We start from the raw sequence: 17,814 nt of genomic DNA on the forward strand, positions 1-17,814 counted from the left end.
CGATCCTATATTTTTTTATTAATTTCTTTTATTACCTGATGGTTTAAGGTCTAGAAAATACTTTTCTCACCGAAAAAAGCTTCTCAAATCTTACATGGAATAGAATGCTAAGGATTCGTTATACTCTCTTTTGCTAGTTTTGGAGTCTTGTTATAAAGTGTTGAAGTGATTAATTAAGGGAAATACTAATGCGTACGTCTTATCTTTTGTTTTTTTTGGGTATGGCTGCGTACGTCTTTTATGAAATTGCTGACCAGTTGTTTTTATTGGGTTTCTTATCTTAATGGTGTATATTAAGTTATAAGTTGTGCCTACACTTTGAAGGCCGTTTTGCGTTTTGGTTATGTTAACTTTGGTGGCCCCTTCAACAATGTACCTCACAATTGCAGATGGATAATGGGCTATTTCGCCCTGGGCTCATGAATGGTGGACCCACTAATGCTTCCAAGATTCATATCAAAATTTATCATGTTGCGTGACCCATACTTCACAAGGAGCTGTATAAGGGTTTGAACGCTGAGCAAAGCTCAGGAAATTATAGAAAACATAGTAATAGTGGTGTGTCATGTGTGACTGTGTGGTGTGTCAAAGACCCCCCAAAAAATACCGTAAAAAATTGTATCAAAAATGAAAAAAAAACAAACGTAGAAAATAACATATCACTCAAAAATAATAAAAACGAACCTAAAAGCATATCATTTGCATATTGTTTGCAGCCTTGCAGGGAGAAGGAGAAATGGTGAAATCTTTCTGCAGTGTATATATATAATTGTTTGAAAGGCGCAAATAATATCATCATATTTTCATTTTGGAAATAAATCTCGAGTAGGACTAAAAATAAATATGAGAGAGAATAATAAAAAGTTAAAAATTATATTTTACACTTTCAAATTTTTTTAATAATTGAAAAAATTTATTTTCATTTCTTTTATACTTAAGAATTAAGATGCCGAGTTGTCCTACGAAATATATGAAATCAAATTTAATTATTGAAATCGAAGGATATGATGAGCTCGTAGACAACTATAATATGTACGGCTTTGCTACATCCGTATGGCATTCGAAACTAAAACTGAGGAATTAGAACGAGGAAAATAGCACCCAGAGAGAGTAGTAGAGAACTCTCTCAATTTTTTAATTTCGTGTTCACGTGCCGGAGGAGCCAACTTCCAATTTAAAAATTCAATGGATCGTCTAGTCTACATCTATAGACCTATCTAACTCTCTTTATTTAGTAACATGTGCATTATTATTAATTTATTATTATTAACCTCAAGAAAAAGAAAAACGTTACAAGTTGTATTGACGATTGAACTCGCGCCCACAATGAATTACTGATTCGCTATTCCTCAATTGTGTGCAAAATAAAGCCATGAAGGCTGAAGCTGCATCAACTTGCTAGCTGGATTATTCGGCACTTTTAGGATTAGGTCTTCAAATTCAACCATCCCCAATCATCAACCCCCTCCATTCCGTTTGACCCACCATCCTCTCAGGTATTGCTTCATCAACGCTCCATCCTCGGTATCCCCAAATTCAAAATCAAAATAAAACCTCTCTCCATTTTCCTCTCATATATCAATTAACATCCTATATGTGTAAGACCAAAATGGCCACCAACGCCGCCAACCCTACCTCAAGCCCACGACCCTCTCGAAATCCGGCCTCCCGCTCCAACTCCCAGCCCAGTACTCAAGCCCAAACGCCAAGGACATCGACACCAAAGCCCACCGCTCCATCCCGCTTTTCCCCAACCGCAACCGCAACCGCAACCACCACCTCCTACTCGGACCCTACAACATCATCTTCCTACGGCAGCTTCTCCACCACCGGCTACCGCCTCTCCTCCGACAACTCCATCTCCAGCCGCACCTCCCTCACCCACCTTCGCGATACTCTCCCCGAAAACCCAAACATCTATGACTTCTCCGAAATATGCGTCGCCACCAACAACTTCCTCGCCAAGCGCTACTCCTCCTCATCTTCCACTCCTTCCTGGCGCTGCACTCTACGCGGTGCTGACGTCATCGTCTTCCAGCGCAAGTTCCGCCGGAAGCTCGAGACCTCGCAGCTCCGGGAGCGGCTCTCCCTGATCTGCCGGAGCCATATCGTCAGCATCATCAAGCTCCTCGGCGCGTCCATCTCCGGCGACCACATCTACCTCGTCTACGAGTTCGTCCACGGCGCGAACCTCTCCGAATGCCTTCGGAACAAGATCAACACTCACTTCACGGTGCTGTCGACTTGGCTCTCGAGAATGCAGGTGGCCACCGATGTCGCTCACGGCCTCGATTACGTTCACAACAAGACAGGATTGAGCATCACTTTCGTCCACAACCACATCAAGAGCAGCGCTATAGTCATCACCGAGCCTAATTTCAATGCTAGGGTTTGCCATTTCGGTGCCGCGCAGCTCTGCGGTGAGATCCAGGAAGAGGAAAGCGATGTCGCTGCCGCGAAATTGGGAGAAATCGAGGAGGAACCCTTGGCATCTCCTTCCCCGGCGAGGTCCGAAAAATTGAAACGATCGGGTGGTTCTGGCATGCAATTCGAGGGGGTGAGGGGCTACATGTCGCCGGAATTTCAGGCCACCGGCGTGGCGACGCAGAAGTCCGACGTGTACGCGTTCGGTGTGGTCATGCTGGAGCTTCTCTCCGGGGAGGAGCCGCTGAGGTTCAGGTACGACAAGAAGAGTGGAGAGTTCGTGAGGACATCTGTGATCGACGCTGCGAGGGCGGCCGTGGACGGTGGTGAGGGGGCGCTGAGGAGGTGGGTGGATAAGAGGCTGAAAGACTCGTTCCCGGTTGAGGTTGCCGAGAAGGTGACACGTGTGGCGTTGGATTGCGTACACGTGGATCCAGATAAGAGGCCCAAGATGGGTCGCGTAGCTGACAAGATATCAAAGCTGTATTTGGAATCAAAGATTTGGTCTGAAAATGTTAGAATGCCCACTGAAATTTCTGTTTCTTTGGCTCCTCGATGAGATTTTCCTCTCGTGGCGGCCCCTTTTTTTGTTTTATTATTAATTCTTAACCCTTTCATAAGATTAGGAGAATTTCGAGCGTAGATCAAGTAGAAATAGATTAACAATCATTCTTGAGGTCTTAGATGACTTCTTCTGTGGATGATGCTTTGTCTTTGTGGATTATTGAGTTTTTAATTCGATTTGATTGTGACAAGAGTTGGGGGAATATGTAAATTCACAGAGATGATACATAATATTTTATTTGGAGTTTATAGGATTGGCTACCAGTATAGTATTAATATTAAGATACGTCATAATTTGATAGAGAATGTTATAAAACAAAACATTATTTCCTTTTCTTCCGACAATGTTTAATCTACTTTAAGATTTGAACTGATGATGCATCTACAATCACATGCTCATTTAGTTTATAATTTATATAAAAGCAAGTATGAACTTCATGAGTAATTAGCTGAGCAATGAGGTGGCATCGATTTGAAAGTCTATGAATTGACTTTTTTTTTTTTTAATATCCTAATGAATTGGTCTCTTTCTAAACGTAATTCAACTTTAAAATTGTCAGCAAAATCTGAAAAGGGTTTAGGTAGTTGATCAGTGCAGTCGATATCGAATCAATAATGCTTGCCCAACTTGATATATTCAACGGGGTCTATCATCTATCGTCGAAATAAGGTTGGTTCATACACGGGTTGTTATAATTGGTATGATGATATGATTTTAACTGGCGATGCTATGCTATAATGCTAAAGTGCCAATTGACAAATTGGAACATGTGACGCTAATGCTGCAAATTTTTGGCCTTTCCTTGTTTGACTTTTATCTGTAATGGAAAAGTTATTGGCAAACCACTGTTGAATGCCGACATACTCATTGCTCACTCTCAACCACTGTTCCAACAATTTTGCTGCGGTGATCATATATTGGTGCGGATGAACATGCGGTTTTATATGTGATGTGAAATATAATACACAACTCACACGCTTCACTATTTGTGCGGGCCTGGCCTGGCGTGGCGATGCAAGTGCCTGAAAGTTTTGTACAAAAGAAAATGCGACGATGAAAGGCCAAAAATGTGTTATAGAGCTCTAAAAAAATGCATGTAATCTTGAGTCAATCCAGAAAATAGAAGGCCATGTCAAAAATAAAAAGATGTGACAAAAAGAAAAAGGAGTTAACCCCAAGAACAGGAAGAAAAAATCAACGACTGAAATGAAGTCATACGGCAGGTTAAAAAGAGTTAATTAGATATCTAATTTTTTTTAATCAACTTAGATTAGTCTAATAATTAGTTTGTTAGTCTGCATAAATAAGTATTAGAATGACCATCAGATTAATCTTTAATTTATGGAGTTAGAAGATAATGTAAAAAAAATCTAATTTTTTAAATTATAAATTCTTTGAAAAGTAAAAGTTAAAAATTAATTTTATAATAAAAAATTAATTGATATTATGGTCAATGGGCAAGATGCCCAAAAAGAAAATAATAATTAAGAAATAGCACAAGAGAAATTAAACTTCCTAAAATTCACAGATACGTTTGAGTGGACTTTTTTATATATAAAAATTAAAATAAATTAATATTATATTAGTCTCCCAACCCTAAAATTAAATACACACTAGTTCTCTTTTAATATTTAAATAAATCATTCTATAAGGTTTAGCTTTATATTAGAACAGTATGAATTAAACCAATTTGAGTTAGTCGAATAGTCGTTTTACTTATCTATTTTTACTCGTCTATTTAAACATGTATTGGGAGTTTACCTTTTGCATATAGCAACTCATTAGTTAGTGACATAAAACCCAAATCTGATAGATTAGATTAGGAGATATCATGAAAAAAAGAAAAAAATATACAAATTAAAATTCTAAAAGAAAATATTATCTTTTTAAAAGTTAGATCACAATTGGCTGGAACTATTTATAACAAACTCAAAGAAACTTTATTACGATTTATGAATAAAATCTAGGATATTTTTTGAGTATTTGGATCGGTTTAAAAATATAAAATTTAAATTACAAAAATTTTTATACATTAAAATTTAGATGTGATATGGTTTAAATTAAAAATCAATTTAAAATTATAAATAGTAACTTCTTGTATATATACTCTAATTTTGTTATATTTTTTATTTTTTATTTAATAAATGTCCCTCATTATAGTACCATAAAGATAGTATATTCTTAATTTATTTTTAGTTATATATTTTTAGTAAAATTTAGATGATTAATAATTGATTGTAACTGTCTGATTAATTGAATAAGAAAAATAAAACTAAGCTAAACAAAAACGAAGCTAAAGCCGACCAAAGTATATATATATATATATAACTTAAAATAAAATTTAAACTACATAATAAACACCTATTTTTTCAAGTTAATTTTTAAGTGGGACAAACATAAAATATATACAGAGAAAAATTTATCTACATATATACATAGCATAAATACAAAATATAGCATTCTAAAACAATCAAACTTCACTTGCACAGAAAACTCCAGACGCTCAATGAGATGCTTTTCGACCTACATATGAAAAATAACAAAATATATACGAAATGAGAACCGAGAGCTCTCAATATGGTAAAGGTGCCCATATAGTTAATATAAAAGGTCTCGAGAAAGTCAGAGACATTTCTAGAACTCCGACACTCAGATTTCAGCTTAAAGACCCAACTAAACTAGAAATTAGATATGTTAACTAAGGTATTCAAGTTCTAAATCCAACATTAAGTTAACACTTCACTTTTTGTTTCCTTCAGTCCTCTGAATCACCAGTGGAACAACCCCCCTCCTCTCACACCTCCGTCAAGAGGGGTTTCTCAGAAAACATACACATACAATTAAAGTAAGAAAAACACAGACAGAGATGTAATTATAGCAAATAGAACAAATAGCAGATAAGCATATTTAAGCAATTAAGCAAACCAAAACAATGCACACCCAAGCAAAACATACAAATACACATGATGTACGCCTGTCCTATGACTGATGTATCTTATCTATTTATATAGCCAACCCGATATGTTCTGGTAGTTAACAATTGGACAGTTCCTTTGTGTGTATCCCCAAGCTCAAAATAATATCCATTGAGTCAAACTCCAAGTTCAATAATATAATATTTCATGGAGTCAAATTCCAAACTCAAAAATAATATTTCATAGAGTCAAACTCCAAGTTCAATAATATTCCATGGAGTCAAACTCCAAACTCAATATATATATGCATGTCCATTGGGAGTTAAAGTGCCCGATCACATCTTGCGATAGAGGGTCAACAAGTAGTCTCAAATACATAAGTCACATAATAATCTTTTTCTTTTCAAAATAACACTTCAAACCAAAACTCAAATTCTCATAGAAATTTCGATAGTATCTCCTCTAAAACTCAAATTTCTGCCACCCTTCAAGGTTCCCAACTACCAAACCAAACAACTCTTAGTCATTCAAATCATTTTCAGTATCAAATTATTTTAAAATCAAATAAATAATATTAAATCTTTAGAAAAAAGACAAATTAGTCCCTGACCTTTTAATTTGTGGACACATTCGTCCCTCACGATCTAAAAATACAAAAACGCCCCTCACTATTCAAAACGTGTGACAGATTGATCCTTCCGTGCAAAATTCTCTCCCAGGCGTAACGGAGAGAGGTGATGTGTCGCTGAGTTGGCATGTGTTGGGCTTATGTGTCAACACGGAACCGTTGAAGAAGCTTGGTGTGGCCGTTTTGGAAAAAGTCTTGGACAAATTGATCCTTATGCGGTAAAACGGCAACGCTTTGAGAACATTGAGTTTCAGCTAATTCCAAAGAAGCCCATATGAATCACACACAATTCTAAAGAAGCCCTAGCGCATATATGTATGATCTTTTTCCTCCCAAAAAAATGATTGATCTTCTTCTCTTCGTCGTTTTTGTCTAAAGTTGCACCAGTGAAGCTTCGTTGGTGGAGTTTTGGTTGTCATCTATATCGGTAAGTACCCTTATTATGACACTGAATGGGACTGTTACTTTCGAACGTTATCTGCTATGCATGTCGTGGGTTGGGATTTAGGTGTAATGTAGTGTTGGGAGGGACATGGGTTGTGTGGGATTTAGGTGAAAGGTAGTTGTGTATTTGATAATGCTTAGTGCTAATCGTTGAGTCAAACAATGCTGTAGATGGTAGATGTATTCGTGGTTCCTATTTTTCATCACGGGGGCTACTTTCAAAGGGCCCCGAGTGGTGAATTAGTTTATCTAGATGGTAAGGTGGAGAGGTTCCCACCGATGGACCTGAATTTTGTAAATTTTGGTAACTTGATAACACTGTTCAAAGGACTGGGATATCAACCATACAAGGAGGCATACTGGTATGATCCAAAGAGTAAGAATATAGAGTCAGGGCTGCATGTTCTGAGGGGAGATGCAGGCATCAACCAGATGCGCCAGGCAAAGATGAAAAACAAAGATACTGATGAGTTCTACATATTTTTTGATCATCCTATTGATGACCCGGAGCCTGTAGATTGTGCTAGTATAGAAAAAAAAGAGGTAGAGAAAGGTGGTGTTCGTGTCAAAGTAGATGAACTGGATCAGTCGTCGACAGAGCACGATAGCTACGAGAGCGCAGAGGATGAGGCGTATACACCTCCACCTCCCGGTAACGAAAGTAACAGTAAGAGTGGGGAAGATGTTGTCAGTGGGTCTGTGTCCGACAGAGGAAAAAGGAAACAAGTGCTTCATTCCTGTAAGAGAATCCCTTAGCCAAGTAAGCAACCCAAGAAGCAAGCTCGACGCGTGTCTCAAAGAACAAGGGCTGGTGCAAGAAAGAAAGAGCTTGCCCATGAGCCCGAGGCAGGTGGGCCTGGTGGACAGCCCAGTGGATCTAGGCCTGCAGGGGAGCCCAATAGATCTAGGCCTGCAAAGGAGCCCAATAGGGGCAGAGGACCAAGGCCAGCACTGGTAGACTACATGAGTGATGTAGACATGGATGGTGATGATATTACACTGGTAGACCACTTGATGCGTTCATTGTTATTAGGGATTGCTACCTGCACTGATGGTGCACATGTCAGAAACTATGTGATGTATATGTGGAAGAATTTCATAAACCAATTCAAGGATATGTACATAAGAGAAATAGTGTGGAACTGTGCAAAATGCACCACCATCTCTGAATGACAAGGATGTTTGGGCCTACCTGATGAAATTTGATCCTGCTATCTAGGTTAGAGCATACTTTAGCCATGGTCCCACGGTCGACAACCTAACAAACAACATGTGCGAGTCATTTAACGCAAAGGTGGTGAAGTACAGATGCAAGTCCATACTCACAATGTGCGAGGAATTACGATGCTATGTGATGCGACAAATAGTTCAACACAAGAAACTTATCAAACTGGCGCCAGTGCAAGAGAAAAGGCTACAGAGGCTTATAAAACCAAGCAACAAATGGACAACAGAGTGGATTGGTGATAACGAGCACAAACGGTTTGAAGTCACTTACAAGGGATCAAAAGTTGATGTGGATCTGATCAAACACAGCTGCTCGTGTAACAAATGGAAACTCACTGGTTAGTCAGGTTCATGAATTTCAATTTTAACATACTGTGCATTTTCTTAGTTTAAGCATGTTGTGAATCATAGTTGATGTAAATTTCAATTTTAGTCATAGCTGATGTTACCCATTCTGTGAGATTAACCATGCTGTGAATTTCTATTATAATCATCATGTGAATTTTTTGAGATTAACGATGTTGTCAATTTGGACATACTTGGTGTGAATCTAAGATACATGCTGTGAATCTGCTGATATTAACCATGTTGTGAATTTCGAGATATTAGCCATGCTGTGAATTTCTATTAATTGTTGATATTTTAATCATGTTTATGCCATTCTGTTGCTGTGAAACTGTTGTCCTGCCGTGAAGGGATGTCGTGCATTCATGCTATAGCAGCAATAAAAAAAATGGCATGATAATCCCGCTGATTATGTCCATCCATGGCTATGTATGGAGTCCATTAGAAAGACATACGAGCACTTCATCCAGCCAGTAACTAGTGAGAAATACTGGATACGCTCTGAGTTTACTAAGCCTGCTCCACCTGTGTTAAAAAGGCCAATTGGACGTCCCAAGGTGCATAACAGATAGAAAGATCCAGCTGAGGCTGTTATTGATAGTGACAAGTTGAAGATGAGTTTCTATGTTACATGTAGCAAGTGCGGTGAGAGGGGACACAACTACAAGACGTGCAAAGGGGCCCCATCCAACCCAAACTGGAAGCCAAAGACTAAAAAACCAAGGACAAAGCACAAGGACTCTCAATCACTTGTGGTTCTGCCTTTGTCCCAGTCAACCCCCGAGGAAGAGGTAGTCCTTACTTACTCAGGAATGTAATTGTCCCCCCGATAATAAACTCAGGGATTTAAGTGTCTATTATATTTTTATTTAAAGTGTTATATGTCTATATTTTATTGCTTCATGGTTTTAAATGTCTTATTATATAATGTGCTTCATTGGGAGAATTTACACTAAGTAGATACATCTTATAAAATGCCTCATCTCAGAGTGTGGAACAGAGTTCCCCTACTGCTACAAACCCTCCTCATGTTGAACAAAAATCTGCTAATCATTCAGTTGCTAATGAGGTATGGATTTTGGTACCATTTCATTGTTGTTGATTGCTGGTTTCATAACATTCATTGTTGTTGATTGCTGGTTTCATGCAGGGTAATTCGAATGCAAACGCTGCACCGGTGCCTGACCAAGAATCTGGACCCTTAGTAGCAGCGGTTGTAACACAATCAATGCCTCTGAAAGTACCATTCAGGACCCCAACCCAGTCTTCATCTCGCCCTGCACCAAGGCCATTTAGGCCTAAGCAAACAGTTAGGAGGATGCCTTTGACAAATAAACCCTCCAAGGCTGTGCCACTTTCCCAGAGTGAACAACATCTCCCTTCTCCACAATAGCCAACTACATCAGGAGCATCTCCACAAACTTTGGCAGCAGCAGGCCAAGCAACCCAACGACTGTTTAAGTTCATCCCCACTCCAGGACTAAACAAACCAACTAGTTAATGCTACATGTTTAGACTTTAGTTATGACATCAACATCTTTTTGGGAAACACTGTTGTTTTACAAAGCAACTCTTTTTGGAAACAATGTCATTATGGCTGAACTTATGCCTTACTTTGGCAGTAGACATGTTATTGACTTCTTTTGTAATACATTAACAACTCTTTCATGAGATTAATTTATGCTTTATATATATAATCATATCTCTAAATAATTCTGCCATTAACTTGCTTAGGGCAATCACTTTGCTGAATATATCATAATTTAGCTTACAACAATTTTGTTCAAACAGCATACAACAAAATGGAAACTCATCCCATACTACATTACATCATTTTTTTACCTACTTTTCAGCCAAGTTTGGCAATAACAGAAGTAAAAATTACAGAAACCACTACAAGAATAACCAAATACAGATTAACATTCTTCTTCCTCTTTAGATGCAACACCTTCTTCTCCAAATTAACCAGTTTCTGTTCCACTACCTTCTTCCCCATATACACTTTCAGATCATCAACCTCATTCTCTGTAACAAATATCTCAAGGACTCTTATTGTTGAAACATGGTCATCCAGCAATAAGAAGAACTTGCAGTGACTGGGATTTTTCAGCTGCATGTTCATCATTCCAAAACAAACAAAACATAACTAACTCCCGTATAATCAAACTGACCAAATAAAATTACCGACATACCTTAAAGAATGGACATCCAAAGAACAATCTATTGGGGTTCGTTATCGTCCTCGATTTGTACAATATGGCATACACCCCGCACTTACACGTCGGAGCAATCTCATCCTTCTCCTCTGCAGCTTCCACACATTTCATGATTGGCGGCAGTGGAACGCGTCTTGTGCTGGATGAAGCTCCGTCGCTGCCCATTTAAGACTGCACAACACCACCACCCTCAAACACTCACAGAAATTAACAACGATAATGGAGAACGAGTTCCATTTGACCAGATAGGGCAAACAGAAAAACGACGTCATCTTTCTGTCCAGGGACTTATTTGTCCCTAACCTCAATCCACCTTATTACATGTGCACCGTTACGGTGGTCTAGGTCCAACACACGACAACTCAGCGACACATCACCCCTCTCCGTTATGCCTGGGAGAGCATTTCGCACGGAAGGATCGATCCGTCACACGTTTTGAATAGTGAGGGGCGTTTTTGTATTTTTAGATCGTGAGGGATGAATGTGTCCACAAATTAAAAGGTCAGGGACTAATTTGTCCTTTTCCCTAAATCTTTTTCCAAAACCAACCAACTCCAATAGCAAATCATTAACAAAAACTAAACTACACATCTTATACCATATACACAATCCATCAATAATTCATTCGATTCATTCCTATCTTAAGGTCTTATAGCTTAAGTTTTCACGTGACATTAAACATTAACTACGAAAAACCAAAACCATACATTGGCCGATTCTTCTCTAAGCTCAGAACACCTCAAAAACCTCTCCTTTCACAAGCTCCAAGCTTCCAAACGTCAATTCCTCAAGCCTAATTACTCGGATTTCGTTCCAAATCGCCCAATTGAACTCTAAATCAACCAGAACACAATCTATCGCACAATATCACTATAATCATCATAGGGTTCACTAATTCAATATTTCACAAGGGTTCAACAGTTTCTTACCTTATCCATGAATCAATTGGACAAAATCCAGTAATTATTCGATGCTAGAATTCACCTAAACCATCAAAATCATTCAATTTTCAATACCCAAACCCTAAAATCACAAAATTGAAGAAAGGAATAATTGGAAGAGAAATACTAATTTCTTACCACTTTGTTTGAATAGAATTGAAAAGAATTTCGAGACAAACACGTGGTCACTGACGGTTCGTCAATCAAAACTTCAAATTAAAAGTTATGGATGGTTGAATGTTTGAAGACGTTAGGTTTACGTTTTAACTTAACTCTCCCTTCTTCTCGTACCAGCAGAATGAAGAAAAGAGAAGGTTCATTTTAGGTGTTTTATAGGTTGGGCTTTAGATTCGGTTTGGGTTCAGTACAATTGGTTCGGCTTGTTGGTTTGATTTTGGACTAAATTCTTAAAAATTAGTGTCAAAATTCGTATTTTTAATATTTCGACTCCTCTAAATTATAAAAATTATTTTTTCTAATTCCTTTGAATAATAATTAATTTATTGACTAATTATTTATTAATTTCGCCAAATTTACATAATTCACATGCATAAATAGTTTGAAGTTTAAAATTATGAAGATGTTTTAAACCAAAATTGATTAAATGCATGTCTTAAATACTTTTATGTAAATTTAATTCGATTTACGCTATTTATATGTAAATCGAATTTAATAAATTCAATTTAGCATGCTGAGTAGTAAATGGAATCAAATTGATTCTATTGACGATTGAAGAAGCGTGTAATGTGTGTATCAAAAAATTAAAAAAAATAAGAATAAAAATTCAAATTTTATATTTTAGTTCAAATTTTATAAATCTATTATTTTACAAACTTATAAATTCAAAACAAAATAATAAATAATTTTTTAAAAAATTATTCTTTAATTCATTAATATATAAAAAATCATTACCGGAACTTTTGTTGTTAAAAATGTTATTATAAAATATAGTCCTCCAAAATGATATGAGTTAAAACTTATTTTTTGTTTTAGAATTAAACGTAACAAATAGTTATACAATATAAAATGATCAACTATATTTATATAATATGTAATTTGTGAAATAATTGCTAATGAGTTATAATCAAATAGCATAGTCTCCTTATACTCACCTAGAGATTGCGAATTTGAGTCTCACTCCTAACTTTAAAAAAAATTGTGAAATAATTATTATACTAATTAAATAATTATTTTATAAATATGTATACAATATGTGATATATAATATTTTAATTATTTATAAAATAATAATTATACAATATTTTAATTATTTTAACTAATTACATATTGTATAAATATAGTTGATCTTTTTATATTGTATAATTATATGTTACATTATGAAAAATATTCAAATTTTAATTCATATATCACCTTAGAAGGCTATACTTTATAATAATTTTTTTAACATTGAAAATTTCAGTCATGATTCACTATGTGCTAACGAGATAAGTGATAATTTTTAATTAATAATTTTTAAGAAATTATTTTTTATTCTATTTTCTAAATTTATAAAATTATAAAAACATAAATTTTTTGGAATTTGAACTAAAATATAAAAGTTAGATAAATTAAATTTATTTGATTCAATTTATATAAAAAATCAAATAAAACATACAGGTAACCAAATTTAATTTAAGATATTTATATTTTTTCATTCAATTTATCTATATAAATTACCCTAAAAATAATTTTGTTAGGTTTTTATGGTTACAATTTTGTAAGGATGTTATTGTTATTCTTAGAAAAGAAAAAATATTAGATTTTTTAAATTAGAATTTTATAATGGATTGTAATTGTTCTGTACTTGGTAAATTGTCTCATCTTATTATTTTCATAAATGATTCCAACCCACTGTATTTATCGGTAAAAATTTCTCAAATTTTACTCATTATTCGTTATAGACTACAATAATTTAGCTTTTGAATATAAAACATCACAACCTAAGATGATTTATGTGTTCATGTTGGTTTAGAACGATTTACTTTTATTTTCTGTTAGAATTTTAACTCATAAATAATCTTTATATAAGATGATTTATCTTCTAAACTAAAGCTGAATATCCTAGAACAATTCATATAAATATTGAAAGAGGACTTTTGTATATTTAATTTTTGCTTAGGAGAATAATATAATATTAATTCTCTTTTAATTTATATATGTTAAAAAAAGCCTATTTAAAACAATTTATTTATCCACAACGTTTTTTTAATTTTTTTATCGCGCATTAGAATGTTAGACTTTAAATCCTTAATTTATTTTCATTTAAAATTTAATTATTCTTTACATATAAGTTATTTTTCGATATAAGTTTATACAAATCATTTATATTCACGCGCGTACGTATTTTTTGTACCGCTGCACGTTCTTCTTTTTCGTTATTTTTCTCTTTTGTTATCGTCGTCACCAACACCTCCTCCTCTTCTTTCTCTTTTTTTCATTGGAATTTCTTCTCCTTCTTCCTTTTCCTCCTTCTTTTCCATCATCATGATCATCATCGTTATAGTCATCGTCGTCGTCTTCTTCTTTTTATGCGTATCGTCGTTATTGTTAACGTAGAAATTTTGCCACATCAATGATGTTGCCTGATTTAAAGCTAAAGAAAATATTTTTGTACATTTGTAGCAAAATTTTAATGTAAGAATTCTGAATCTTAATTGTTATTGTGGTGAATCTGTTCCATTCTCGTTTCGATATTTTTTGAAAAACTTGTGGTGTATTTTGGAAAAGGTATAGGGAGACAATAAGAATACTAAACAATGTGAATAATAGATATATCGGATGTTCAATTCAATAAGTATGTAGATGATTATGTTGATTCTTAGTTGGATGGTAGTTATTCCTTTTGATTCGGTTTACTCGTGAATAGTTAACAATGACTGGTTGTTCAATTCACTAGATGTTATCCTAATGTTAAGGTTTAGGAGGTAATTTGGAGGTGGAGTATTTTTTTATTTTATTGAGTCAATTCTAGAGCCCATTGTTCGCAAAAGTCATTGTTTACCTAGCAAAATCGATTTTGAAAATATTGCGGTATATTTTGAAAATATTTTAGTATATTTTTATTTTGATAAGTTCAAATAATTCAAAACTCTTTCTCTTCTTTCTCTCCATCTTCTGTTGCTGTTTCTTCTTCTTCATTATCATCATTATCTTTTTTTATTCATTTTTTTTGTTTTACCTTCTCAAGTTTCTTCTTGTTTTACTCTCTTAACAAGAATGAAAACAAAAAAAATCAAATAAAGAAGAAGAAAAAATATATAATGCTGCAAAATTACTTGGAAGAGGATGAACCTACATTCATTCAATTAAAAGAAATAAATAAATAAAAAAAGAAAAAATACATTAAAGAAGAAGAAGCAGTGAAAAATGAAGAGGAAGAAGAGGAAGAGTTTTGAATTATGCAGAACTTATCAGTACAAAAACACTAAAAATTCTTAAACAATACACATAAATATCTTAGTTTTACACCGAAATTTGCTACAAATACACAAAAATATTTCCTTTAATGCTACATTTTTTCTTTTTTTTCTTATTTTTTTCTTTCTTTTAGTTGAATGAATATAAGTTTATCATCTTCCAAGTAATTTTACAGCATTATGCGTTTCTTCTTTTTTTATTTGAGTTTTTTTTTGTTTTTTTTTCTTGTTAAGAGAGTAAAACGAGAAGAAACTTAGGTAAAACAAGAAGAAAAAGGTGAATAAGAGAAAAAAGAAGATGATATGATGAAAAAGAAGAAGAAGAAGAAGCAACAAATATATGAGGAAGAGGGAGAAGAAGACACTACAAGAAAAACACCCATTCAGGTACACTTGAAAAGTGTAGCCAAAAGTGAAAAAAAATGATGCCTTAGGCTACGGCTACGCTTTTTAGGCTACGGCTACGCTTTTTGGGGTGATTCCTATTCGGCCGTTGCCTATTCTCAAAGGCTACGCTTTGCTGCACCAAGGGCTACGCTTTTGGCGTTTGGGAATAGGCTACGCTTTTCAAGTGATGCTGTCCAGGACCAAAGGCTACGCTTTTCAACTTTCATTTTTCCAGAATAGGCTACACTTTTCAACGCTACTGCATCACTTGTAAAGCATAGCCACATTGTATACCATAGCTACTTTTTATAAGTGTAGCCTTAGGTCCCTCTTTTTTTTTGTATACTATAGCTACTGTATATAAGTGTAGCCTTAGGTCTCGTTTATTTTTTTTGTATACTATAGCTACTGTATATAAGTGTAGCCTTAGGTCTTTTTTTCTGTGTATATATATAATTATCTAATAATTATTAATACAACTTAATAGTTAATATGATTACATGTATAAATGAATTAAATATTACAAAATAAAAATAAATACATAATTATACTAAATAATTACTTTATATAATAAAAATTGTCTCTAACCAAAATATATTTATAACATTGATCCAAAAGTACTAGAATGAAGTTAACTATAAAAATTCATACAACTCAAACTAAAGTAAGCATAGCCATATCAAAATCATAATATCACTTAGCCAATAAAAGTATCTTCTAATAAAAATCATTAGTCAACCATACATATAAAGATTCTAAATAGCATTCTATCTTAGCCAATAAACCACAATAATAGTCAGCTTAATCTTCATTGCTTAATCTTCATTGTTACCCTGCATAATTATATAGAAAAGTAGTTAAAAAAATATTCATAATGACATTCGTAATTATAAAAATTAAATGGAACACGTAGTCATAGTAAACCAAGAAAGCATATTCTAAAAAAAATAACATGGCTATACAACTTCAGAATACAACTTTCAGCCATACACTACAACATTTTCAGATTGAGGCAACATTTAAAAAGTGTTGCCTAAAGGCTGACAAAAAGTTGCTTTTGATCAATGGCAACACTTTTGGACCTAAGACAACGTTTTTTGTCGGCGTTGCATATGCAGCCGTTGCCTTAGATCAAGGCAACACTTTTTTGTTTCAAAAGCAACACTTTTGAGAGCAACACTTGGTAAGTGTTGCCTTTGGTTGAAAAACAACAACACTTCAAAGGTGTGTTTGAGACAACACTTTTGCAGTGTTGTCTCTTCTCTCATATTTTGGTCACTACTAAAAAGTGTTGCCTATTTACAATAAAATGCAACTCTTTTATGTGTTGCTTATAAGTTAGAATTTGCAATCCTTTGAAGTGTTGCCTATTAGTTTTGAATATGCAACCCTTTAAAATATTGCCTTTTCTTTTGGATATGCAACCTATACAAGTGTTGTCTAATATTTAAAATATGCAACTAATAAAAGGGTTGCCTTTTTGATAAAAATAAAAATTATTTTTGTAATAAAATATAAAAAAATAAAATTTACAATAAAATTTTTTGTTCATACATGTGTAATTATTTTAATTAATAAATAAATTTGTACACAATAAAAAATAATTATAAAAGAGACAAAATAACTAAAAATAAAATTCTAATTAAAATAGATATTAAAAAGTTCAATTAGTATTTCTAATACATGTTCATCAATAATTCTCAACAAAATAATAAAATTCTTGTCTAACAATAATTGTCATAACAAAATAGTAATTAATATTTATCAAAATAATGTCAATCTATTTGCATATTTTATATCTATGCTTGACTTTGTTGGAACAATCTGATATTGTGTGGTATGATGAACTCAAAATCCTCTTGCCTCCACTGAGTCCAATAACTGCTGCATTTAAATGAATTGGGGTTTAGTTAAAGTTGCATTTAAAAAAAAATTGAAACATAAAAGGTGCAATAACGGAAAATGATGCATGGTATGTGTTTGATGAAGTACCTGAGTAAACTGAGAAAGAGAAATGCAATGAAAAGATAAAAATGACTGAAACATAAATTTGAAGGGGGGAAAATGAAAAGATAAAGAAATGAAACAACTCCCTTGACAATTTCTGTCATTCCTGCGAATGAAACAGCAGTTACTAGAGTCTGTTGCAGTGACAACATGCATCACTCTCCAACATAGCCACATTATTTCAGCAATGAAGAAAAAATTTTCTTCCTCACAGTAGCACAACGCTACAAAAATAAGTAATTAAAAAAGAAAAAGAAAAAAAGATGATTGATTAAAAATAGCAAGAGTGTATTGCAGAAG

The 17,814-nt window shown here is 34.2% G+C and overlaps 1 protein-coding gene and 1 long non-coding RNA gene across 2 annotated transcripts in view; one reads left to right on the forward strand and one right to left on the reverse strand.

Moving 5' to 3' along the window:
• The first annotated feature begins 1,320 nt into the window (after positions 1-1,320).
• Positions 1,321-3,237, forward strand: LOC107461746 (probable receptor-like protein kinase At4g10390). The gene has a single exon (XM_016080298.3). The coding sequence runs from the start codon at positions 1,595-1,597 to the stop codon at positions 2,981-2,983; it is 1,389 nt and encodes a 462-aa protein (XP_015935784.1). The 5' UTR covers positions 1,321-1,594; the 3' UTR covers positions 2,984-3,237.
• Positions 3,238-17,132: 13,895 nt separating this feature from the next.
• LOC107461737 (uncharacterized) overlaps positions 17,133-17,814 on the reverse strand; it is a 28,177-nt gene continuing 27,495 nt past the window's right edge. Inside the window, exon 11 of the long non-coding RNA XR_008002170.1 lies at positions 17,133-17,391. This is a non-coding gene — a long non-coding RNA (uncharacterized LOC107461737). The remainder of the gene's footprint in view (positions 17,392-17,814) is intronic.

This window comes from Arachis duranensis, chromosome 8 (assembly GCF_000817695.3).
Source record: "Arachis duranensis cultivar V14167 chromosome 8, aradu.V14167.gnm2.J7QH, whole genome shotgun sequence".
Classification (NCBI taxonomy): Eukaryota; Viridiplantae; Streptophyta; class Magnoliopsida; order Fabales; family Fabaceae; genus Arachis; species Arachis duranensis.

Bases quoted from the DNA above. Each gene is read 5' to 3' on its own strand.
- LOC107461746 (XM_016080298.3), top strand. From the start codon at position 1,595: ATGTGTAAGACCAAAATGGCCACCAACGCCGCCAACCCTACCTCAAGC.